This window comes from Myotis nattereri (genome assembly GCF_964212035.1).
Source record: "Myotis nattereri genome assembly, chromosome: 3".
NCBI classification, from domain to species: Eukaryota; Metazoa; Chordata; class Mammalia; order Chiroptera; family Vespertilionidae; genus Myotis; species Myotis nattereri.
Genome location: NC_138077.1, coordinates 117794790 through 117821995, shown reverse-complemented (window position 1 = coordinate 117821995; position 27206 = coordinate 117794790). Strand labels below are relative to the sequence as shown.

At 39.6% G+C, this 27206-nt stretch overlaps 1 protein-coding gene across 1 annotated transcript in view; it reads left to right on the top strand.

Annotated features, from left to right (window-relative positions):
• EIF2AK3 (eukaryotic translation initiation factor 2 alpha kinase 3) overlaps positions 1-27206 on the top strand; it is a 118306-nt gene that overhangs the window by 63154 nt on the left and 27946 nt on the right. Inside the window, exons 11-13 of the mRNA XM_081087355.1 lie at positions 554-676; positions 6496-6645; positions 25439-26216. Coding sequence (XP_080943481.1) covers positions 554-676; positions 6496-6645; positions 25439-26216 — 1051 coding nt within the window. The remainder of the gene's footprint in view (positions 1-553; positions 677-6495; positions 6646-25438; positions 26217-27206) is intronic.

Here is a 27206-nt window from a genome sequence, read left to right as displayed (position 1 = left end):
GTTAGCTTCTGTCTGAATACTTTTAGATATGAGCATACTGACTCATGAGGCAACCCAGCCCATTACAGATAGTTTTGGTTCCTAGAGCAATTTCTGGCTCGAAAAGTACTTAATTATAATAGGATTGATTAGATTTGTTCCATAAAACTATCAGGCACTGACATAAGATTAAAATACATTTTTTAATTGCATACAGAATACCACAGGAAGTAAAAGGTTAGAGAAGTAAGGATAGAATATTTTGGTAGATGATAAAAAATATTGGATAAGACAGAATGGTACTACAGTTGCTTTAAGAACAAGGGATTAACAAGTGATTCCCAATGAAGCAGAAGCTTTTATATTTTTATAAATTTTCTAAGGAAAAAATTAGAATGTGTTTGCTTAATTTATACAAACAGAAGAACAAAGAATGCAATTAGTAGAATTTACACTTTTTATTAATATGTTCTATCAGATTTTCTGAATTTATACATTTTAAATATCATAAAATAAGATTGAACTGATTATTACCATACTATAAAATGTAAAACTACTTAATTAATTTTTTTAGATACCTAACAGATTTTGAACCAATTCAGTGCATGGGTCGTGGTGGGTTTGGAGTTGTCTTTGAAGCTAGAAACAAAGTAGATGACTGCAATTATGCTATCAAGAGAATTCGTCTCCCCAACAGGTAATGTATGGTACTTTTAGTCAACTTGGAGTTAGAACTGTATAACTTAATCTATAGGCAGTATGTCCTTCTTACTATACTCCAGAGAAACTATAGAAAACAGTTTCTAAACTACTGAATCTTATGTTCTAGTGCTACCAGGTAACCAGTTGTCTAAAAGATGTGATCTACTTTGGTTGCTTTGAATCTACTTTTTAAAATATGCCCTTTTTTTCTTTTTCTTTTTAACAACTCAGAATTTTCCTGTAGTAATTTTAATAACTATAGATTTTAAAACTTAGCATCATTTAAAAACATCTATATTTATTGTGGAAAATAAGGAAAAGTATTAAAATAAACATTTTCTATTTTTTTTTCTACTCAGTAATAACCACTACTAACATTTTAGAGTATTCCTTTTGATTTTTTTTCTGGTCAGTCCAGTATAGTTTCATCTCTTGCATTGTGTCCTCAACATTTTCCATGTTAATAAGAGTACTAGTATTTTATTAAAATGTTAAAATACGTTGAAAGTATTTTATAGCTGGATAATAGTCCAGTTAATACATGTGCCATATTATGTTTAACCATTTGTTATTGTTCAACATTTAAGTTTCCAATTTGTGCAATTAAAAATAACTTTTCAGTGTTCATCTTTTATATAAATACTAGAGGCCCAGTGCACGAATTTGTGCACCAGTGGGGTCCCTCAGCCTGGCCTGTGAGATCGGGCCAAAACTGGCTCTCTGACACCCTCCAGGGGTCCCGGATTGCAAGAGGGCACAGGCCAGGCTGAGGGAACCCACCAGTGCACGATGGGGGCTGGGGAGGGACGCAGGAGGTTGGCCAGCTGGAGAGGGAATATGGGAGGGCTCCAGGGCATCAGCTGGACCCCAGCAGCAAGCTAACCTACCAGTCGGAGTGTCTGCCCCCTGGTGGTCAGTGCACGTCATAGTGAGCGATTGAGCAGCCTTGGCATATCATCATCTACACTAATAAAAGAGAAGCATGGTAATTGGTGTACGACCGCTATGCTTTTCATTGGCTAATCAGCGAGATATGCAAATTAACTGTCAGCCAAGATGGCGGCCAGCAGCCAGGCAGCTTGAAACTAACATGAGGCTTGCTTGCTTCATTGACGGAGGATCGTTGGAGGAAACCAACGTTCCCCGCCTGCGCCTGCAGGCCTCTGAGCGGGAAGTTTAAGAAACATTGTAACAAATACTGCCGGACTTCAGCCAGCAGATTCACAACATTGTAAGCAAAGGCCAGAAACCTACTTTCAGCCACGGAGACCTAAGAGCTGGAGCCAAGCCTCAAGGTAAAGCTGGCCCAGAATAAAAAGAAAAAAAGGAGCGGTTGGGAACTTCAGTCACTCCCAGCCTGAAAACAGCCCTCAGCCCCCTCACCCAGACTGGCCAGGCACCCCAGTGGGGACCTCCACCCTGATCCAGGACACCCTTCAGGGCAAACCAGCTGGCCCCACCCATGCGCCAGGCCTCTACCCTATATAGTAAAAGGGTAATATGCCTCCCGGCACCAGGATCAGCGTGACAGGGGGCAGCGCCCAAACCCCCTGATCACCCTGCGGCTCTGTGTGTGACAGGGGGCGGGGCCCCAACCCCCTGAGCAGCCCTGCTCTGTGCCTGATAGGGGGGAGCTCCCCAACCCCCTCCCCCCCACGGGCCCTGCTCTGTGTGTGATGGGGTAGAGCCATAACCTCCCCATCGGCCCTGTCCTGAGTGTGAGAGTAGCGGCACCTCAACCCCCTGATCGGCCCTGCTCTGTGGGTGATAGAGGGCGGTGCCCCAACCCCCTGATGGGCCCTGCTCTGTGTGTGACGGGGGCAGCGCCCCAACCCCCTGATTGGCCCTGCTCTGTGCGTGACAGGGAGTGGCGCCGCAACCTCCCCATCGACCCTGCCTTGAGTGTGACGGGATGGTGCCCCAACCCCCCAATTGGCCCTACCCTGAGTGTGACTGAGGGTGGTATCACAACCTCCCAATCTGCCCTGCTCTGTGCATGATGGGGCGGCACCCCAACTCCCCAATCGGCCCTGCTCTGAGCCCGACCAGGGGCTGCACCTAGGAATTGGGCCTGCCCTCTGCCACCCGGGAGCAGGCCTAAGCCAGCAGGTTGTTATCTCCCGAGGGGTCCCAGACTGCGAGAGGGCACAGGCCGGGCTGAGGGACCTCCCCCTCCCCCCCGAGTGCACAAATTTTTGTGCATCGGGCCTCTAGTATATAATAAAGAGGTAATATGCAAATTGTCCATCACTCCAACACACAAGGTGGCTGCCCCCATGTCGTCAAAGATGGCCACAACAAGATGGCCAGCAGGGGAGGGCAGTTGTGGGCGATCAGGCCAGCAGGGGAGGGCAGTTGGGGGTAATCTGGCCTGCAGGGGAGGGCAGTTAGGGGTTACTGGGCCGGCAGAGAAGGGCAGTTGGGGCGGACCCAGGCCTGCAAGGGAAGGCAATTGGGGGCGATCAGGCCAGCAGGGGAGGGCAGTTGGGGGCAATCAGGCTAGCAGGGGAGGGCAGTTAGGGGCAATCAGGCAGGCAGGCAGGCAGGCAAGCAAGCTGTTGGGAGCCAGCAGTCCCGGATTGTGAGAGGGATCCCAGATTGGAGAGGGTGCAGGCTGGACTGAGGGACACCCCACACCCCCGTGTACGAATTTTGTGCACCGGGCCTCTAGTCATCATTATCATATTATGCTTTGGTTGGTTGAATGGATGACTGGACACTTAGCATACTAGGCTTTTATTATATAGGATTTGGTCATATCTTTTCCTTGGGACAGATTCCTAGAAGTAAAATTTCTGACTCAGAACAGCGTGATATTTAAGATGATGAGCTTTCAGTAATATCTTCCTTTCCACATATTATAGAAGGTCCTATGGACTCTTTTTCCTTTTTTAAAAAATTCTTATTTAATTTTATTGGGGTGACATTGGATAATAGAATTATATAGGTTTCAGGTGTGCATTTCTATAATACATTATCTATATATTGTCTTGTGTTTTCACTACCTCAGGTCAAGTCTCCTTCCTTCACCATTTACCCCTTTATTGTCTTCTACCTCCCCTACCCCCCCTTTCCCTTTGATAATCACCATACTGTTGTCTCTATCTGTGAGTTGTTGTTGTTCTTGTTTGTTTGCTTAGTCCCTTCACTTTTTTCACCCAGCCCCCAAACCCCCTTCCCCTCTAACAGTTGTCAGTCTGTTCTCTATCTATGAGTCTGTTTCTGTTTTGTTTGTTAGCTTATTTTATTCTTTAGATTCCACATATGAGTGAAATCATATGGTGCTTATCTTTCTCTGACTGGCTTATTGTACTTAGCATGGATTCTTGATTAAATGTGCACTAATTACTGAGCTGTCCTAACTGGTAATTGGATGTTTATCCAACAGATAGGGACACGGGAATGGGATGGTTTGATACTGTGGAACTAATGCCTTCCTTTGGTGTATAATTGTTGAGTAGTTTAAATATTTACATGTGCAAGGCACCACATAGGAAAGGCTTCTGTGTTCAAGAACCTGTAACCACTTGAGGATTTTGTATATGTACTCAGATAATTACAATGCACGGAAGATTGTGACCCATAACTTGGCTAAGTAAGTATCTTCTCATGGAAAAAGCAGAAATGTAGCTGAATGGCAGTCAAGGAAGACAAACTTCATTGGGGTAGTGACATCTGCGCTGAATATTCAAGAGTATTCTTTCTGCCCTAGTTTGTTTTGCTCAGTGGATAGAGCATTGGCCTGCGGACTGAAGGGTCCTGGGTTCAATTCTGCTGGGGTCCAGCCCCAGCGGGTCCAGGGGTCCCCAAAGGTGTGGACGGAGTCGGCGAAGAAGGAAGGACCCGGAAGCTGCGTTCAGTTGATCAGCATACAGAGGTTCTCCCACCAAATTCTGTAGCCAGGTTCAGGTCTGGATCTCCAGAGAGGTTCTGCTCTGGATCTCCAGCAAAGTTCTGGTTAGGATCTCCAGCCAGGATCTCCAGGTTCTCCAGGTTCTCCAGCCAGGTTCTGTAGCCATGTTCCCTCGCTAGGTTCTCCAGCCAGGTTCTGTCCAGGTTCTCCAGCCAGGTTCAGTCACCAGGTTCTAGTCAGGTTCTCTTGCCAATTTCTGTAGTCAGGTTCAGTCCAGGATCTTTTGCCATGTTCTCTCGCTAGGTTCTGTCTCTAGGTTCTGAGGCCAGTTTCTGTCCAGGATCTTTTGCCATGTTCTCTCCAGCGAAGTTCTTCTGTCTCTAGAGAACGTTCTGTGTAGGTTCTGTGCCTAGGTTCTGTCTCTCTCTGTGTTCTTTTGTCTGTGTTCTAAGTTCTGTGTTCTTACATCTGTATTTATACCAGTTGATTCCAATCCTATCAATCTCTATTTCAAAGGTTAGGGCGTTTCTTATCTCCATTCCAGGGAGTAAAGATTATGTAGCTTAAGCATGATTGTTCGTAGTTAAAGTGATTAATTACCCACCTGGCACTTAGTTAAGAGGTTTTATTCCCTCCCTAACTTCAGGGGAAAATCCCTACCTGGGGAAACAACCTTTCTCAGAGACCTTGGTTAAAACACATAGTGCCTAGAAGGTGAGCAAACATATTAAGAACAGTATGCCATATATGCCAGGTCCCTTGAAACAGCAAGCATGGACCGGCTCCCGGCACAATTCCAGTCAAGAGCACATGCTTGGGTATCAGGCTCCATCCCGAGTAGGGGGCATGCAGAAGGTAGACGATTAATGATTCTCTCTCATCATTGATGTTTCTATCTCTCTCTCCCTCTTCCTTCTTCTCTAAAATAAATAAAAAAATATATATTTTTTAAAAAAAGAGTAGCCTGTCCCTCAGTAGCCAGATGCGTAGGGGAGGGATGGCCAAGTACATGAAGAGGCCTGAGCAAAGGCTGCAGACAGGCACTCAGGTGGTAAAGGACCAGGGAGTGTTCTGGCAAGGGTGGAGCAAAAGGTGAGAAGTGGGGGTGGAAGAGAGGATAGAAAAGATGGTTTGCAGCACCTTAAATGTCAAGCAAAGGAGTTTAGATTTTATTTCATAGACAGTTGTGCCTTTGAACAGAAGAATGACGTGCTCAAAGTGGAGGTGACTGGAGAGGGTGTATAGATGGTTGATGTGAGGAAAAGGTCATAGATGAGAATGTTAGTTGAAAGATTTATTTTTGTATAAGTTTAGTCTTAAGATACAGAACATTAGTGGGGACAGATGAGAAAGCAATGAGTGTAAAGAATTGAAAAGGAGGAGCTAATCGAATTTCATAACTAGCTGAATGTGAGGACCTAGAAGTTGAATTCAGAAGCATACCAGGATTCTCAGAGAGGGGACAGCAACCACAAAGCACAGGAGAAAAGTGGGAGTAGCTGACCATCTCCTGGGGCAGGAAGAGAATATAACTTGTACTTAGGTTGTTTCAGGTGAGAGCGGGATCCTTAGAAATAATGAGATTACATCCATCTGAAAGCTGTCCCAGTAAACTTCAAATCCAGATGCTTCTAACTACGTTAAACTTCATTGCCTGTGATAGTCATTGGTTGAGGCTTGCTTTAAACAAACTTACTGGGAGAAGCTATTCGGATTGTAAAATGTTCCCTGTTGGGTGGTCGTTCTCCATCCTCCTGAGCTCTGTTTTCTGAACACTTGACTTTGTTCCTATTCACCCTCTTATTCATTAAAAAACATTAAGCAATAATCTTTAAAGGTCTGTAGTCATCTCATTTTTAGTGAGCCAGGACAGCTTTTTTTATTTTTAAATGAAGCAATAGATGTGCTTGTAGCAAAAAAACAAAACAAAACACTAACATGTCCTCTTTATTTTTTTTAAGGGAATTGGCTCGGGAGAAGGTAATGCGAGAAGTTAAAGCCTTAGCCAAGCTGGAACACCCAGGCATTGTCAGGTATTTCAATGCTTGGTTGGAAGCACCACCAGAGAAATGGCAAGAAAAAATGGATGAAATTTGGCTGAAAGATGAAAGGTAACATTGTTAGACATAGACTCAAAAACTAGTATATCCTTTCAGGTTAGTTTTTTGTTTATGCAAACAAGATATTTCTATAACTTACAGATGATTTTCTAAAAAATAACAGCAGATTACTGTTCTCTTCATGTTTTGGAACGTTCTCTTGTCACTTGTTAGGTGAAAGTTCATTTAGTATTTAAACATGAATTTTTTTTCCTTTTTTGTCCAGAACATGAATTCTTTTATTAAATTTATTAGGCTGACATTGGTTGATAACATTATATAAGTTTCAAGTGTACAATTCTATAATACAGAATCTGTAAGTTGCATTTTGTGCTCCCCACCCAAAGTCAATTCTTCCTCTGTTCACTATATACTTGACCTCCCTTTGCTCTCTTCATCCTCCCTCTTCCCCTCTGATATCACCCTTCTGTTGTCTGTGTTTATGAGTTTACTGGTTTGTTTTGTTTGTTTATAGATTTGTTTTATAACTCCAGATATGCATGAAATAATATGACCTTTTCCCATCTGATTTATTTTGCTTAGTGTGATATTTTCAAGATTCATCTATGTTGTAGCAAATGGCAGTATTCCATCCTTTCTTATGGCTGAGTAGTATTCATTGTATATATGTACCGCATCGTCTTTATCCAATCATCCATTGAAGGGCACTTAGATGTTTTCATGTTTTGGACACCGTGAATAATGGTACAATGAACATAAGGGTACATATACCTTTATAAATAAATGTTTTCAAATTTTTCAGGTAGCTACACAGAAGAGGAATTACTGAGTATGGTAGATCTATTTTTAAATTTTGAAAAAATTGTTTAATTATAGTTTACATTCAATATTCTGTATTAGTTTTAGATATACAGAATGATAGTTTGATAATCATGTCTAGTCTTAATTTTTTGAATATCTATTTCCTGTAATAGATACATTCCCACCAGCCATGTATGAAGGTTTCTTTTTTCTCCACATCCTCTCCAACATTTTTTATTTCTTGTCTTACTGATAATAACCATCCAAACAGCTATGAGATGGTAATTCATTTTGGATTTGATTTGAATTTCCCTTATAGCTAGTGAAGTTGAGCATCTTTTCATATGTGTGTTGGCCATTTGTATGTCTTCTTGGGGAAAGTGTTCAGGTCCTCTGCCCATTTTTAATTGGATTATTTCCTTGTTAAGTTGTATTATTTTTTTTGTGGATTTTTTTTCAGTTTTTATTGTTGAAGGTATTACATATGTCCCCTTTTTTCTGCTATTGACCCCTTCTAGCCCACACCTGCTCTGCTGCCCCAGCCCTGGCCTTCACCACCCTATTATCTGTGTCCATGGGTTATGCATATGCACATACAAGTTCTTTGATTGATTTCTTCCCACCCACCCCTACCTTCCCTCTGAGACTTGACGTTCTGTTCCATGCTCTAATGTCTCTGGATCTATTTTGTTCGTCAGTTTATTTTGTTCATTAGATTTCACATATGAGTGAGATCATGTGATACTTGTCTTTCTCTGACTGGCTTATTGTCCTTGGCACAGTGGTTCTCAACCTATGGGTCGCGACCCTTTTGGTGGTCGAACGACCCTTTCACAGGGGTCGCCTAAGACCATCCTGCATATCAGATATTTACATTACGATTCATAACAGTAGCAACATTACAGTTATGAAGTAGCAACGAAAATAATTGTATGGTTGGGTCACAACATGAGGAACTGTATTTAAAGGGCCAGAAGGTTGAGAACCACTGGCTTAGCATACTACTCTCCAGGTCCTTTCCATGCTGTCTCAAAGGGTAAGAGATTCTTCTCTTTTACTGCTGCATAATATTCCATGGTATAAATGAACCACAGCTTTTTTATCCACTCATCTACTGATGGGCACTTGGGTAGTTTCCAGATCTTAGCTGTTGTAAATTGTGCTGCTATCAACGCAGGGGTGCATACATTCTTTCCGATTGGTGTTTCGGGTTTCTTAGGATATATTCCTAGAAGTGGGATCACTGGATCAGGTGGCAGTTCCATATTTAATTTTTTGAGGAAACTCCATACTGTTTTCCATAATGGCTGTACCAGTCTGCATTCCCACCAGCAGTGTACTAAGGTTCCCTTTCTCCACATCCTCACCAGCACTTGTCATTTGTTGATTTGTTGATGGTAGCCTTTCTGACAGTTGTGAGGTGATACCTCATTGTTGTTTTCATTTACATCTCTGATGATCAGTGACTTTGAGCATTTTTTCATATGTCTCTTGTCCATCTGTATGTCCACTTTGGAGAAGTGTCTATTTAGGTCCTTTGCCCATTTTCTAATAGGATTGTTTGTCTTCCTTTTGTGAAGTTGTATAAGTTCCTTGTATATTCCTTGCACATATTTTTGCATGTACCTGTGCAATTAAACCTTTATCAGATGTATCATGGCCAAATATGTTCTCCCATACAGTGGGCTCCCTTTTCATTTTGTGGATGGTTTCTTTTGCTGTGCAGAGCTTTTTATTTTGATGTAGTCCCATTTGTTTATTTTTTTCTTAGTTTCCTTTGTCCTAGGATGTATCTGTAAACATATTGCTACGAAAGAGGTCTGAGATTTTGTGGCCTATGGTTTTTTCTAGAATTTTTATGGTTTCCTGGCTTACATTTAAGTATTTTATTCATTTTGAGTTTGTTCTTGGGTATGGTGTAGGTCGGTGATCTAGTTTCATATTTTTTCATGTACCTGTGCAATTTTCCCAACACCATTTATTGAAGAGACTGTCTTGACTCCATTGTATGCTCTTGCCTCCTTTGTCAAATATTAATTGAGCATAACGGTGTGGATGGATTTCCGGGATCTCTGTTTTTGTTTCATTGATCTATATGTCTGTTCTTGTGCCAGTACCAGGCTCTTTTGATTACAGTGGCTTTGTAATAAAACTTGACATCTGTTATTGTGATCCCTCCAACTTCTTTCTCAAGATTGCTGTGGCTATTCAGGACCTTTTTTGGTTCCATATAAATTTTTGAAGTATTTGTTCTAGATCTGGGAAACATGCTGTTGGTGTTTTATTAGGGATTGCATTGAATCTGTAGATTGCCTTGGGTAGTATGAACATTTTAACAATGTTAATTCTACCAATCCAGGAACATGATATATTCTTCTACTTATTTATATCTTCCTCTATCTCTTTTTCCAATGTCCTGTAGTTTTCCGAGTACAAGTCTTTTACCTCCTTGATTAAATTTCTTCCTAGGTATCTTAATGGTAATTTGGATTGTTTATTTAGTTTCTCTTTCTGAGAATTCATTATTGGTGTATAAAAAGCCATCGATTTTTGGGTGTTAATTGTGTATCCTGCTACATTGCCAAATTCATTTATTAAATCTAGTAGTTTTTTGGTGGAGTTGATATACACTATCCTGTCATCTGCAAATAATGACAGTTTTACTTCCTAAATGGGGCTTTGGTGCTCACTGAGTCTGCCCCCTGAATGTGTCCCTTATGGATCTGAGGAGTTGTAATCTGGATGGTCCCACTCAGACTACTGGGTACAATGGCTCTTGGATCTCTAAGGAGGTGCTAATGTAGCCTTTTCCTGAGGCTACCCAGCAGGAGCTATGGAGAGATCTGCAGATTCCTCTTCTTTGTTTGGGGTTTGGAGGTGCCCAGATGAGGCCCAGCTGTGAAGCACTGCAAGCTGCTGTGGGGCTTGGGCCTTCTTTTGGAAGTTCTGGGTCTCTCTGACCCAGCTGCAGTTTGTTAGGTAATTTTCATATTGCAAAGGGCCAGGCCTTTCATATGCAAAAGCCTCTGTGCACAGCTTGGGTGGGGCGAGGTCTCAGGGGATCAACAGGGCAGAGCAAGCAGCTATGGCTGATCCTCAGCCCTACCCTAAGAGGCCCTGCATCTCAGTGTCCCGGAAATCACTGCAAGCACCTCTGAGAGAAAGCCGCCCTCGAGTTCTGACCGATGCCAGACAGTCTAGTTTCTCCCCATATGAGTCTGGGTCCCCAGAGACTCACCCAGAACTGGAGTTCAGAGCAGTGGGGAGCTTGAGACTCCCTCCCGATTGAAAAAGACAATCGTCCTCAGTTGCCAGCCCTTTCCATGTGCGCCTCTGTACCTCTGCACTTTACTTCCGCACCTCCTCTGAGTCTCATTGTGCTTTTCTCTTTCCTTCTAGTTGTATAATTTCCACTCAGACAGCCTTCCTGTGGTTCTGGATGATGTCTGTTTTGTCTTTTAGTTGTATTTTTGAAGTGGTTGTGCAAGGCAGCAATTTCTGATGTTTACCTATGCTGCCATCTTGGTTTCTCCACCTATTCTCAATCTCTTAATGGGCTTCGAAAATTTCACCGGGTGTGGCAAGGTGTTTTTCATTAGGGTGTGGCAATTGCTTCTCTCCCAGGCAAAAGCTGCCTAGATGGTAAAGGGCTGCTGGAGGAAGATGTCCTCTGCAGTAGGAGGGAATGACTTAGCATAAGAAACCAGAGTGTCTGCCTTTGGAGCTCTAACCTTAGAGCTCCCAACCCTGGCTTTTGCTCACATAGGTCCATTGTACTCTGCCCTCCCTCTGCTGGATTCCACGATGAGTGGCTGCACAAGACATTTTGTGTGTTGGCCCTTTATGAGGGTTACTGCATTTCCTGCTCTCTTTCCCTGGCATACAGCAACCCTGCTGCTTTTCACAGCCAGTTCTGTGGGCACTTCTCAGTTCTGGTGCTCTGGGCTTGGGAACCCAACGTGAGGTTTAGACCCCAGAGTTCTCAATGGGGACCCCCACACCCCCACAGCTGAGAGAACCCTCTGGAATTTCTGCTACTGACCAGCCCTCTCATGCTTCTGCACTTATGCAATTTCCACTTTCCGTCCTTGGTTGTGAAGATTCTCTCCAACTAGTCTACAGTTAATTATTCAGGATGGTTTTTCTGTATTTTAGTTTAATTCCAAATTGGTTCTGGGATTGTGTAAGTGTAGCTTCCACTTACTCTGCAGCCATTTTGGAATCTCTCTAGTTGTATGAGTTTTTAAATATGTTTTGGATATTATCCCCTTATCGGAGGTGTTATTTACAAGTATCTTCTCTAATTCAGTTGGATGTCTTTTTGTTTTGTTTATGGTTTTTTGTTTTTTTTTTTTTAGTGTCCTGCAGTCCTAATTTATTTGTTTTTTATTTTTCTTCTTTTGCCATTGGGCTCTCTGAGACCAAGATCTTTAAATTTAGTATGTGTGTTTTCTTCTATGTATTTTATTGTTTCAGGTCTTATTTTTAAGTCTTTAACCCATTTGGAGTTAATATTTATGAATGGTGTTAAGTAGCAGTCTAGTTTCATTCTTTTGCATGTAGCTTTATAATTTTCCCAACCATTTATTGAAGAGACTCTCTTATTTGCATTGTATTTTTTTGGCTCCTTTGTTGAAAATTAATTGCTGATATACATGTGGATTTACTTCTGGGCTCTCAATTCCGTTGGCTTGTGTATCTCTTTTCTGCCAATACCATCCTGTTTTGATTATTGTAGCTTTGTAGTATAATTTGAAGTCAGAGAGTGTGATACCTCCAGATTTGTTTTTCCCCTTCATAATTGCTTTTGCCATTTGGTATCTTTTGTGGTTCCATACAAATATGATGATTCTTTTGTTCAATATATTTTTTAAAATGCTGTTAGGGTTTTAATGGTGATTCCATTAAATATGCATATTTCTTTAGGTAATATTGCCATTTTAACTATGTTGATTCATCCATGGACTATCTTTCCATTTCTTTGTCTTCTTTAATTTTTTTACACAATGTTTTGTACTTTTCAGTGTATAGTTTCTTTATATCTTTTGTTAAGTTTATTCCTAGGTATTTTACTATTTTTATTTGTGATTTGAAATAAAATTGTTTTGTTAATTTCTTTTTTAAATATTTTATTATTAGTATATAGGAATACAACAGATTTTTGTATTTTGATTTATGTATTCTGCTACTTCATTGTATTTGTTTATTGTTTCTAATACTTTTGTGGTGGAGTCTTTAGGATTTTCTGTTTTCTGAATCGTCATGTATAAAAGTTGGCAGTTTTATTTCTTCATTCCCAATTTAGATGCCTTTTATTTATTTCTCTTGTCTGATTTCTCTGGCCAGGACCTTTAGTCCTTTGTTGAATACATAGTGGCAAGGCTGGGCATCCTTGTCTTGTTCCTGATCATAAAAAAAAAGTATTTAGTTTTTCACCACTGAGTATGTTATTAGGTGAGGGTTTGTCACACATGGCCTTTATTATGTTGAGGTACTTTCCTTCTACACCCATTGTATTGGGGGTTTTAATCATATATGCTTTTTATATATTTATTGATATGAGGATTTTTATTCTTTAGTATATGTTTTGCAATAAATATTAATGTTTCAAGAAAAATGAATTTAAATATAATATTACATGCAATAAACATTAATATTTTAAGAAAAAAGATTTTAAATATGATATTATCAAAACTGTACTAACATAGTATAATACCACAAAAGTTGTAGGAAATACTAAAAATCTGCAAATAAAAGGATTACTTCTATTATATTCTAAAATATTTTTTTTTCTCTGGCTCTATTTTTGTTCATCAGTTTACATTGTTCATTATATTTCACAAATGAGTGAGATCATGTGATACTTATCTTTCTCTGACTGGCTTATTTTGCTTAGCATAATGCTCTCCAGGTCCATCCATGCTGGTGCAAATGGTAAGAGTTCCTTCTTTTTTACAGCAGCGTAGTATTCCATTGTGTAGATGTACCACAGCTTTTTAATCCACTCATCTGCTGATGGGCACTTAGACTGTTTCCAAATCTTAGCTATTGTAAATTGTGCTGCTATGAACGTAGGGGTGCATATATCCTTTCTGATTGATGTTTCTGATTTCTTCAGATATATTCCTAGAAGTGGGATTACTGGGGCAAATGGGAGTTCCATTTTTAATTTTTAAAAAATATATTTTATTTATTTTTTACAGAGAGGAAGGGCGAGGGATAGAGAGTTAGAAACATCAATGAGCGAGAAACATCGATCAGCTGCCTTCTGCACGCCCCCTACTGGGAATGTGCCCACAACCAAGGTACATGCCCTTGACCGGGATTGAACCCGGGACCCTTCAGTCCACAGGCCGACGCTCTATCCACTGAGCCAAACCAGTTAGGGCATCCATTTTTAATTTTTTGGGGAAACGCCATACTGTTTTCCACAGTGGCTGCACCAGTCCGCATTCTCACCAGCAGTTCACGAGTGTTCCCTTTTCTCCGTATCCTCTCCATCACTTGTCATTTGTTGATTTGTTGATGATAGCCATTCTGACAGGTGTGAGATGGTACCTCATTGTTGTTTTGATTTGCATCTCTCAGATGATTTGTCTTTGAGCTTGTTTGCATATGTCTCTTGGCCTTCTGTATGTCCACTTTTGAAAAGTGTCTATTTAGGTCCTTTGCCCATTTTTTGATTGGATTGTTTATCTTCCTTTTTTAAGTTTTATGAGTTCCCTTTAATTTTGGAGATTAAACCCTTAATCAGAGATAACATTAACAAACATGTTCTCCCATGCAATGATCTTTCTTATTGTCTTGTGGATGTTTTCTTTTGCTATGTAGAAGCTTTTTATTTTGATGTAGTCCCATTTGTTTATTTTCTTCTTAATTTCCATTGTCCTAGGAGCTGTACTGGCAAAGATATTGCTACAACATATGTCTGCTATTTTGCTGCTATAGATTCCTCTAAGATTTTTATGGTTTCCCGTTTTACATTTAAGTCCTTTATCCATTTTGAGTTTATTTTTGTGTATGTGTAAGTTGTGGTCTAGTTTCATTTTTCTTTACATGTATCTGTCCAATTTTCCCAACACCATTTATTGAAGAGACTGTCTTGACTCCGTTGTATGCTCTTGCCTCCTTTGTTAAATATTAATTGAGCACAATGGCTTAGGTTGATTTCTAGGTTCTCTGTTCTGTTCCATTGATCTATATGTCTGTTCTTGTGCCAGTACCAGGCAGTTTTGAGAACAGTGGCTTTGTAATATAGTTTGATATCTGGTGTTGCGATCCCTCCAACTTTGTTCTTTCTCAGGATTGCTGTAGTTATTCGGGTTATTTATTTATTTTTTATTTCATATGAATTTTTGTAGTTTTTTCTAGGTCTGTGAAATATGCCATTGGTATTTTAATAGGGATTACATTGAATCTATGAATCTATAAATTGCTTTGGGTAGTATGCACATTTTAATGATGTTGATTCTACCAATCCATGAACATGGTATATTCTTCCAATTGTTTATGTCTTCCTCTATCTCTTTTTTCAGTGTCCTGTAGTTTTCTGAGTACAGGTCTTTTACCTCCTAGGTTAAGTTTATTCCTAGTTATCTTCATTTTTTTGGTGCATAAATGAAATTTTTTTGTTTGTTTCTCTTTCTGTGAGTTCATTATTGATATATAAAAAAGCCATAGATTTCTGGGTGTTAGTTTTGTATCCTGCTACATTGCTGAATTCATTTATTAATTCTACTAGTTTTTTGATGGAGTCTTTAGGGTTTTTTTCTATGTATATACAATATCATGCCATCTGTGAATAATGACAGTTTTACTTCTTCTTTTCCAATTTGGATGCCTTTTATTTCTTCTTCTTGTCTGATCACTATGGCTAACACTTCCAGTACTATGTTGAACAGGAGTGGTGAAAGTGGGCATCCCCTATCTTGTTCCTGTTCTTAGGGGAAATGGTTTTAGTTTTTGCCCATTGAGTATGATGTTGGTTGTAGGTTTGTCATATATGGCCTTTATCATGTTGCGATATGCTCCCTCTATTCCCACTTTGCTGAGAGTTTTTATAAAAAATGGGTGCTGGGCCCTAACAGCTTTGGCTCAGTGGATAGAGTGTCGGCCTGCGGACTGAAGGGTCCCAGGTTCGATTCTGGTCAAGGGCATGGACCTTAGTTGTGGGCATATCCCCAGTAGGAGGTGTGCAGGAGGCAGCTGATCTATGTTTCTCTCTCATTGATGTTTCTGACTCTCTATCCCTTTCCCTTCCTCTCTGTAAAAAATCAATAAAATATATTTTTTAAAAAAGGGTGTTGGATTTTGTCCAATGCTTTCTCTGCGTCTGTTGATTTGATCATGTGATTTTTGTCTTTCAGTTTGTTTATGTAATCTGTCACGTTTATTGATTTGCGAATATTTTACCAGCATTGCATCCCTGGAAGAAATCCCACTTGATCATGGTGTATGATCTTTTTAAAATATTGCTGGATGGAATTTGCTATTTTGTTGAGGATTTTAACATCTGTGTTCATAAGGGATATTGGCCTGTAATTCTCTTTCTTTGTAGTGTCTTTATCTGGTTTTGAAATTAGGATAATGCTGGCCTCATAAATAGAGCTTGGAAGTATACCTTCCTCTTGGATTTTCTTAAATAGTTTGAGGAATATAGGTGTTAATTCTTCTTTGAATGTTTGGTAAAACTCCCCTGTGAAGCCATCTGGACCTGGGCTTTTGTTTCATGGGAGTTTTTTGATTATTGCTTCTAGTTCATCAGTTGTTATTGGTCTATTTAGGTTTTTTATTCCTCCTGGTTCAGTTTTGGGAGATTATATTTTTCTAGGAATTTGTCTATTTCATCCACATTGTTCAGCTTGTTGACATATAGTTGTTCATTGTATTTTCTTACAATCCTTTGTATTTCTGTGGTGTCAGTAATTCTCCACTTTTGTTTCTGATTTTATTTAGTTGTGTCCTCTCTCTTTGTTTCTTGATGAATCTGGCTAATGGTTGATCAATTTTGTTTATCCTTTCAAAGAACCAGCTGTTGGTTTCATTGATTTTTTTAATTGTATTTTTAGTCTCTCTGTTATTTATTTCTGCTCTAAGCTTTATTATTTCCTTCCTTATACTTACTCTGGGCTTTTCTTTTTGTTCTCTTTCTAGTTCTTTAAGTTGTAGGGTTAGTTTATTGCTGATTTTTCTTATTTTTCAAGGAATGCCTGTAGTTCTATGAATTTCCCTCTCAGGACTGCTTTTGCTTTATCCCAGACATTTTGGGTTATTGTGTGTTCATTTTCATTTGTTTCCAGAAAGTTTTTGATTTCTTTCTTAATCTCATTGGTAATTCATTCATTGTTTAATAACATGCTATTTAGCCTCCATGTGTTTGAATGTTTTTGGGTGTTTTTACTGTAGTTGTTTTCTAATTTCATTCCACTATGATCTGAGAAGATGCTTGATGTGATTTCAGTCTTCTTTAACTTGTAGAGACTTGTTTTGTGTCCTAACATGTGGTCTATCTTTGTGAATGATCCATATGTACTTGAGAAGGTATATTCTGCTGTGTTGGGGTGATATTTTTTATAAATGTCAGTTAAATCCACCTGATCCAGTGTGTCCTTTAGAGTCTCTGTTACCTTATTAACTTTTTGTCTGGAAGATCTATCCAGTGATGTCAGAGGGGTGTTAAAGTCCCCTACTATGACTGTATTGTTGTTGCTCTCTTAATGTCCTCTAGAAGTTTTTTTTTTTTTACATATTTAGGTGCTTGGTTGCATATATGTTTACCAGGGCTATATCCTCTTGTTTGATGATCCCTTTAGTATTATGGAGTGACCTTTGTTGTCTCCTGTGATGGCCTTCATTTTGAAGTCTATTTTGTCAGATATAGGTATTGCTACTCCAGCTTTTTTTTCTTTTCCATTTCTATGGAAAAATTTTTCCCATCCCTTCACTCTCATTCTCTGTGTGTCTTTTGAGGTGGGTCTCTTGTAGACAGCATTTAGTTGTGTCATGTTTTTGTATCCATTCAGCTACAACACCTTTTGTTTGGAGCATTTAATCCACTTACATTAAGGGTTATTATTGATAGGTACTTATTTATTTGCCATTTTAATTTTGTATGGCTAGGTTTCTCTTTCTGTTTCTTCTTCTCATTACAGCAGTCCCTTTAGCATTACTTGTAATGCTGGCTTGGTGGTGATGTACTCCTTTATCTTTTTTTTGTCTGGGAAGCTTTTTATTTGACCACCTATTTTGAATGATAGCCTTGCTGGATATAGTAATCTTGGTCTCAGATCCTTGCTTTCCATTACTTGAGTACTTCATGCCATTCCCTTCTTGCCTATAGAATTTCTGATGAGAACTCAGGTGCCAGCCTTATGGGAACTCCTCTGTAGGTAACAGTTTTCTTTTCTCTTGCTGCCTTTAAGATTCTCTCTGTCTTTAATTTTTGGCATTTTAATTTTGATATGTCTGGGTGTGGGCCTGTATGCTTTCTTGCTTGGGGTTCTTTGTGTCTCCTGAACTTGTGTGACTTTTTCCTTTACCAGGTTAGGGAAGGTTTCTGCCATTATTTCTTCAAACACATTCTGTATTCCTTTCTCCCTTTCTGCGTCTTCTGGCACACCTGCTATTGTAATATTGTTAAGTTTCATGTTGTCCCACATTTCCCTTAAGCTGTCCTCCTGTTTTTTAATTGTTTTTCTTTCTGTTTAGTTCTCTGATTGATATTTTCAAATCTCTCTTCTAATTCACTGATTTGATCCTCAGCTTTCCCTAGTCTGCTGTGTATTTCTTCCAGTGTGTTCTTCATTTGTGTTATGTCATTATCTCTGACTTTTTTTTTCCATAGCTACTATATCTCTTTTCATGCTGTTGAGCATCTTTACCATCATTGCTCTGAACTCTTTCAGATAAATTTCTTATCTCTACTTATCTCTTCTTCTGGTGAATTCTCTAGTTCTTTCAATTGGGGGTTGTTTCTTTGTCTTCTCATTTTGGCTGTCTGTTTGGGTTTGTGACTGTGTATTCGGTAGATCTTCTACATCTCTCATCTCTAGTGCATGGTAGTGTTAAAGGCTGAGTATTGTAATTAGATCAGGCAAAGACTCAAAGCCTCCAAGAGACCGCCTTTGCCTACAGACTGTTAGGATTCTGATTTGAATTGCCCCTAGGCAATCCTCCTTAGGTGTGGGGCAGTTGCTTCTGCCTGGAGGCTAATTGTTATTTTTAATCTATTAAGTGGCCTCAGGGCAAGGGTTTTCCAATAGGGTGTGTCAACTGTCTTCCCCCCAGGCAAGGCAAATGTCTATGTGGGAAAGATGTCCTTTGCTGTGTGAGGGAATGACTCAGGCCAGGAAACTTGTTGTGTATGTCTTCTGAGCTCTACCCCTCAAGTTCTCAGTCCTGGGTTCTGCTCTCACAGCTCCAATCCACTTCACCCTCCCTCTGCCAGAGCACAAGGTGGGTGGCTCCTCAGGGAATTTTTTGTGTTGGCCCTTTAATAGGGTACCTGAATTTTTAGCTGTTACTTCTGGCAGACAGCACCCCTCTGCTTTTCACAGCCAGATGTTATATGGGTACCCTCTTCAGTTTTGGTGCTCTTTGCTGCAGGGCCCAGCTTGGAGATTAGATCCCACAGTTCTCAGTGGCACCCCCCTCCCCCCCAACAGCTGAGATATCTCTCCGGGACTTCAGTTGCTGTCTGTGGGCGCCCAGCCAGCCCTTTCATGCCTCTACCCCTCCTACCAATCTCTATGGGGTCTCCACTTCTGGTCCTCAGGTATCAGATTCTCTCCTGTGAGTTTTTTGTTGATTATCCAGAAAGTTTTTTGTATTTTAATTGTAATTCCAGTTTGTTCCTGGGAGCATGTCCGTGCAGCATCCACTTACTTTGCCACCATTTTTAATACTCTCCTTTAGTTTGTTAATGTGGTGTATTAACATTGATTGATTTTCATTTAATCCTTTTGCCCTGGAATGAAACCCACTTGATAGTGATGTATGATCCTTTTAATGTATTATATTGTACCTGTAGCCCGGTGCACGAAATTCATGCACATTAAAAGGGAATTAATTAGTGGAAATATTTTAATATTTCTATTTGCCCTTTCTCTATATAGAAGTGTGTGAAATGAAAGGAAATTAGTAAAATGTACATGAAAATAATATATAAATTTATTAATAAGTAAATAGTAACAAAAGGATATGACAACAACAGAGGCATAATATAAAAACGACAAAAACATGATATAAAAACAACAAAAACATGATATAAAAACAATAGTGAGGCAAACAATGACTGATAAAGTGATTAAACTTATTCTAATATCTCCCTGTACACCACATTAAGATGAAAACACTTTCAGAGTGCTTGACTAATTTCCCTTGTGATGAAGTATTTAGAACTTTAATGTCACATGTCCTTCGAACTCGAGAAAGCAACATATAACTGATCATGTGCAAAAACGGGTTCAGGTAGGAATATGCCTACTCGGTCTAGAGTGTGTCCTTGTGATTTGCTAATAGTCATCGCAAATGCTGGCATCACAGGAAACTGTCATCGAATCAATTTAAATGGGAGCCCAGTGTCAGATGGGGACAAATCAATTCTTGGAATCAGAACAACCTCTCCCTCTGCAGATCCTGTTAGTACTTCAGCTTTGATAATGTTAGGTCGTAATCTTTTGATAATAAATCTGGTACCATTACAAAGACCCCATTTATATTGAGGTTTCTCAATAGCATCATGATTGCACCCACTTTCAATTTTAATTTATGACACCACATTCCTGAAGGAGTAATACTATTTAAGAAATTTGATGGGAAAATTTTCCTTTTCAGCATCATCTGTGGAATCAATGGAATCATCACTCAAATATGTGTGAAAATCTCCATCGAGTATATCCAAAATTTCTTCATTTACTTTTTTAATGTGCTCATTTTTTGGACAAAGAATTGCATGTTTAGATACATTTTTAATATTATCTATAGATACAGTATTTCCAAAGGTAGCTTCAATTACAAATCATTTCACAGGGGATTTCAATAATATTCATTCCTAAATGAAAACTGCTATCAAGTTTGCCATCTCCAAGTTTTACTAACCATCCACTATAAGCAGAATCCTCTGATCTCATATTTGTTGTAAGACACAACTTTCTGAAACATTGCAGTACTTTAAACTCGTTTGTACTATGGCTGATTGCATAGCATGCGGTACAATACTGAAACATTGTCAAAAATCCCCTCCAAGAAGGAGAACTTTCCCACCAAATACAACATTCAAATTCATAATTTCTCTTAGTAATCTGTCTATGGCGTTTATAGCATGACTGGATGCCATGGTGCATTCATCAATAATGAGAAGTTGGGCCTTTTTAATAGTTTTAGCAACTTCACTGTTTATATCAAGTCTAGAAATTGAAGTTTCATTTAATGGAATCAGTAATTTATATGGGGAATGAAAGGTGCTTCCACTGAGAAGTAAATTTGCAGCAAATCCTGTGAACGCTGTGGGTAAAACTACCACCACAACCTCTAATATAATATATTAACGCTTTATAAAGATATGCCTCCACACTCCAAGGGCCGGTTCCTGCCTCAAACCTCGCCCTTACCGGAAACAGCTTGGGAAGGGCGCAGCTGTTGCTAAGAGGACCCAGGACTCAGTGGGTCCACGCTCCAAGGGCCGGTTCCTGCCTCAAACCTCGCCCTTGCCAGAAACAGCTCCAGGAAACAGCTCCGGGAGGGCACAGCCAATGCCAAGACAACACCTTCAGGACTGACTTCCTTCCTGTTGGATGAGCTTTGGTCGGTCGTGATGTTATACCCAGGGTTTTTATATAAATACATTTGCTAGTGTTTTGTTTAGGATTTTTGCATCTGTATTTATCAGAGATATTGGTCTATAATTTGTGTGTGTGGTATCCTTGCCAGATTTTGGAATCAGAGTAATATTTTTAGCTTCATAAAAGGAGGTAGGAATTTTTGCCTCTTTTCCAATTTTTTGGAAGTGTATGAGGAGGATATGTAATAAATCTTTGAAGGTTTGGTGGAATTCACTAGTGAAGCCATCTAGTCATAGACTTTTATTTTCGGACAGTTTTTGATGACTGTTTTAATTCAGTCTGTTTAGAATTTCCAGTTCTTCATGATTCAGTCTAGGAAGTTTATATAGTCCCAAGAACTTGTCCATTTATTCTAGGTTATTGAATTTGATGATGTACAGCCTTTCGTGGTATGCTTGTATAGTCTTTTGTACTTCTGTAGTGTCGTAACTTCTCTTTCATTTATGATTTTGTTTGAGACTTTTCTCTTTTGTCAGTGATTTTTGCATCTATAGTTAGAGGTTTGTCAATTTTATTAATTCTTTTAAAGAATCAGTTCTTGCATTATTTTTCTATTGTCTTTTGTTTTCTGTTTAATTCTGCTCTAATTTTTATTTCCTTACTTCTACTGGCTTTCAGCTTTGTTATTTTTCTATTCCTTTAAGGTGAAATGTTAGGTTGTTTATTTGAGATTTTTCTTGTTTCTTGTGGTAGGCCTGTAATGCTATAAACTTTTATTTTATTACTGCTTTTGCTCCATCCCCCAAATTTTGATATTTCCTATTGTCTTTCTCATTTGACTCTGTGTATCTTTTGAGCTCTCCTTTTATTTCTTCTTTTACCCAGTAGTTGTTTAGTATCATGTTGTTTAATGTCCACATGTTTGTGGTTTTCTCAGCTTCCTTTTAGCAGTTGATTTCCAGTTTCAAATTGTTATTGTCAGAGAATATGCTTGGTATAATTTCAGTCATCTTAAATTTGTTGAAATTAGTTTTGTGCCCCAACATAATATGGTCGGTCTATCCTTGAGAATGTTCTCTGTGCACTAGAGAAGAATGTATAACCTGGTGTTCTAGGATGAAAAGCTCTGTAAATATTGATTATGTTCATTTGGTTTAATGTGTTATTTAAAGCTGTTTTGATATTCTGTTTGGATGATCTAGCCATTGTTCTCAGTGGGGTTTTAGTTCCCCTATTATAATTGTATTATTGTCAGTTTCTCCCTTTAGTTCTGTTAGTAGTTGCATTATATATTTTGGTGCCTCCAGGTTGAATGCATACTTATTAATAAACATTGTGTCTTCTTGGTGTATTGTCTCCTTCATCTTTATAAAATGTCCATCTTTATCTCTTGTTACCTTTTTTATCTTGAAATCTATTTTGTCTGATATAATTATAGCTACACCTGCTTTCTTCTGGATGCCATTTGCTTGAGTATCAGCTTGCACCCCTTCTCTTTGAATCTATGTTTGTCTTTGAAGTTAAAATGTGTCTCCTAAAAACAGCAAGCATATATAGTTGGGTGTTTTTATAAAACAAAACAAAACAAACCATCCCACTACTCTGTGCCTTTTAGTTGGTGAGTTCAGTCCATTTACATTTAGGGTGATTATGGATGTATGAAGCTATCCTATCTCCATTTTATCTTTTGTTTTCTGGTAGTTCTGTGTCTCCATTTTTTTTTTTTAATCCTTGTGTTCCTGTTATTCTATGATTTTGTCCCCTATTTCCTCTCTTTTTACGTTATGTGTGTCAGTTTTGGATTTTTTAAAATATATTTTTTATTGATTTCGGAGAGGAAGGGAGAGGGAAAGAGAAATATCAATGATGAGAATCATTGATCGGCTGCTTCCCGCACACCCCCCTACTGGGGATCGAGTCCACAACCAAAGCATGTCCCCTTGACCGGAATCAACCTGGGACCCTTCAGTCTGTGGGCTAATGCTCTTTCCACTGAGCCAAACCAGCTAGAGCTCAGTTCTAGATTTTTACTGAGTTCTTCAGATTAAAAATTTCCGATTGGTTCTTTTTTTTATAGTTTCAGTCTCTTTGGTGAGGGACTCTTTTAATCTGTTGACTTTATTTCTGTGCTCTTTGAATTACTCCTCTGAGTTTTCTTGTATCTCGTTGAGATTTTTCAGACCTGCAATCTTGAATTCTCTGTCACTTAAATCATAGACTTCCAAGTCTTTAAGTTTATTTTCTGGAGCTTTTTCATTTTCTTTCTGAACTTCATTGTTACCTTGGTTATTTGTTGTGATTGATAGATTATTTTTCTGCCTTGGAATTTATGGAAATGAAATCTTTTTTTTTTTTTTTTAAGTATTTTACTCTTCACTGTTTAGCAGCAGGTTGATAAGTAGATGTCTTTCTTTTGTTTTCCAGAAGGTGGTGCTGAAGCACAAGTTTTAATTTTTTCTTACTGTCTTTAAGGTTATCTATAGGGTAGTGTGGCCTTGGCTGTGAAAAAGCCCATATTTCTGAGGAGGTGGGCGATGCCCTTATGAAGCGGTTGCCCTGGTCTCCAGGCACCACCCCTGTGGTGGGATATGTGATGGGTCTCTATAAGTCTCTTGGCCTTGTTTCCATTGCCTTCTCTCTGTAGCAAGAAGTTGCACGTGGAGCCGATCTGAGTGGACAATGCTACTACCAGGGCCTACAGGATTTGTGGGGGAGCATCTGGAGGGGGAAATAGGTTCAGGTATCTATGGCTTTTTTCTTTTTGATGGGTTTAGCTGCAATGAGTATAAGACCACTTAGATTGGAAAGTTTTTCCTGACCTTTGGTGATCTGCCGAGTGAGGATTTTACTGCTGGCAGGCCAGAGGAGGACCAGTGGGCAGGTTCCTGAATCTGGAATCCTCTGTCTGATGATGATGGGTTTGGAGTGCTGCCACCTGTTGCACTGTTTCTCTGCCCCGACCCTGGGCTCATCCTCATGTGTGCTGGCCTAGCCTCCATTGCTGTCTCTGCCTTTTCAGTGTGCCCTGTGGGAGCCCCTCCCACCATCACCCTTCACTGGTAGTATGTCAGCTGGGGCCCTGCAAGTGCCTGATTGGGTCTGCAACTCTTATCTTTATCCTTCTCCATCCTGTCTCCCCTGTTCACCTGATACGCTCACCATGGTCAGATGTCTCAATGCATGGATCTTTCAGGTGTGTTTATGTGTTGAGCAGAGAAACGGTCATTTGTTGATTATAGCTGTCCATTCTGTTGTAACATCATAGGACTCTATGAATTATAATTCACTAGGAGTTTACCACTGTAAATCCTTTCTCAATGAGGTATTATATGCTTTCGTGTACATATTTTATTTATTTTCTTTTTTTTAATATGTTTTTATTGATTTCAGAGAGGAAAGGGAAGGAAGAGAGAGAGAGAGATAGAAACATCAATGATAAGAGAAAAACATCTATCAGCTGCCTCCTGCATGCCCCCTACTGGAGAGCAAGCCCACAACCCAGACATATGCCCTGAATCTAATTGTGACCTCCTAATTCATGGGTTAATGCTCAACCACTGAGCCGCACCAGCGAGGCTGTCTACATATTTAAAACTTTTTATTCCATTTTTAGTACTTAACAATTTGCGACTCCTTTTTAAAGTAGCATTTAATTGTTTGCAGTTAAAAATACATAAACTTGTGCAACCTGAAGATAATTCTTATGTAAAATGTGCTGTGGAAGAGGGAAGGGCCTTTTAAAAACTACTAAATGAGAACAAAGAGGAAGCAAATTGCAAATAGACTGTTTACCAATCAGGTGGAATAAAATTCCTGCCTTAAAGTAGGACACAACACTTGCTACAGTGACACGTGGTATAGCCAGACCATGGAAGGATCCCGTGAAGTGACCTCTTGTCTCCAGGCCTGTGAGCTTCGGCCCTGATGGGACCGGGGCTTCAGAGTCACGGCCACCAAGGGTTCCTGCCCTTGGTTTTCCTTCACTGCTGTGTGTTGTACATAAAGGCTGTGACCGTTCCTGTGTGACAATCCCAGATAATGGTTCCAAATATAAATTAATGTCTTAAATTAAGCTTTTTAGAAGGAATGGATGTGATGTGATGTTCTTTGTCTCGTAGCATGTTTTCATTTTAATCTGTACATGGCTTGTGTTTTGGTAACTGGCTTTATTATAGTTGAAGCTTTTAAAACAAAGGGTGTATTTCACATAATTTAATCAACACTTGTTTACTCTCATCCTTTTGTATTTCTCCCACTTTTAGCACAGACTGGCCACTCAGCTCTCCCAGTCCAATGGATGCACCATCGGTTAAAATACGCAGAATGGATCCTTTCTCTACAAAGGAACATATTGAAATCATAGCTCCTTTGCCACAAAGAAGCAGGTCTTTTTCAGTAGGGATTTCCTGTGGTCAGACAAGTTCATCTGAGAGCAACTTCTCTCCACTGGAATTTTCAGGACTAGGCCTTGGAGACACCAGTGCGTCAGTGGGTGCAGTGCACAACCTCCAGGACAGCTGCCTCACAGACTGTGATGTGGAAGATGGCACAATGGAAGGCAGTGAAGAGGGGCACTCCTTTGAACTTTGTCCCTCTGAAGCTTCTTCTTATGTGAAGTCCAGGGAGAGAACCTCCTCTTCCATAGTATTTGAAGATTCAGGCTGTGATAATGCATCCAGTAAAGAAGAGCCCAAAGCTAACCAACTGCACATTGGCAACCATTATGCTAATAAACTAACTGCTGCCAAGCATTCCAGTAGCAAATCTTCGGAACCTAGTTTGTCTATTTCTCTTTCAAGACCAACCACTTTAAGTCTAGATCTCACTAAAAACACTGCAGAAAAGCTGCAGCCCAGTTCCCCAAAGGTGTATCTTTACATTCAGATGCAGCTGTGCAGAAAAGAGAACCTAAAGGACTGGATGAACAGCCGGTGCAGCATGGAGGAAAGAGGGTGGGACACGTGCCTGCACATCTTCCTGCAGATCGCAGAGGCGGTGGAGTTCCTGCACAGTAAGGGGCTCATGCACAGGGACCTCAAGGTTGGTACTATGGAACCTCACCCACGGGTTTCAAGCTGACGTTTTATGCAGTACTTGCAGTTATTTGTCACTTTTTAATGGAAGTACCCTAAGAGTGGAGGAGAGTGAAGGCATTGGGAGCAGAGATCTGGAAATGTAAAAATAAGAAATCCCATGATTTAAAAAACTCAGGCAGGCCTGTGGTTGAGCATCGACGTATGAACCAGGAGGTCGTGGTTTGATTCCTGGTCAGGGCACATACCCAGGTTGTAAGCTTGATCTCTTATCTCTCTCTCTCCCTCTCCCTTCCTCTTTGAAATCAATAAAATTATATTTAAAAAATAAAAAAGATCTCAGGCAAATCATGAATTCTTTATAATATGTTTATGTTTGTTTTACAGTAAAAAGCATTCCCAATCTTCTGAAGAAAAAATATCTTATGTAAAATTCAATACCATTTTCTATGGCTTTGAGTAACCCTGGCACAGATTACCGTAGGGTCCTGAAGTAGCACACTGAAAGGGCTCAAGTGGAAGGAGAGCCAGAGGTCCCTTCATTAGCCAGCTCTGAATTAGGGCCAGTTGCCATTCTTTTTGCCCCTGTTCCTGAACTGTTCAGGTTTTGGGGAAGGAGGTGAGAAGCTGGATGATAAAAGGTGGCGAATGGTTAGCCACATGATGTTTGCAGCTCTAACACCTTTGATTCTATTTCAGTAATGAATATTGTAGCCATGCAGTATGCTGCATTACCAAAGATTCCTACTAGAACATGCAGTGTCTTCAGTGTCTTCAGTGTATGCTTCTGAAATATCTCTATGGAACTTTTTAGTAACTAATTTCTGCCATATTCCATATGCTCATAGTGATCATCATAGTAAACATAGATGTGTAGTGAATACATAAATATTTTTCTGATGGAAATTGCTTAAATTCTTGAGATTTGGACTCATTTTAGGTGTTTTCAGTTTTGTTTTATGTAACCACAAACTTGTTTCAGGCACCAAAGTAGCTA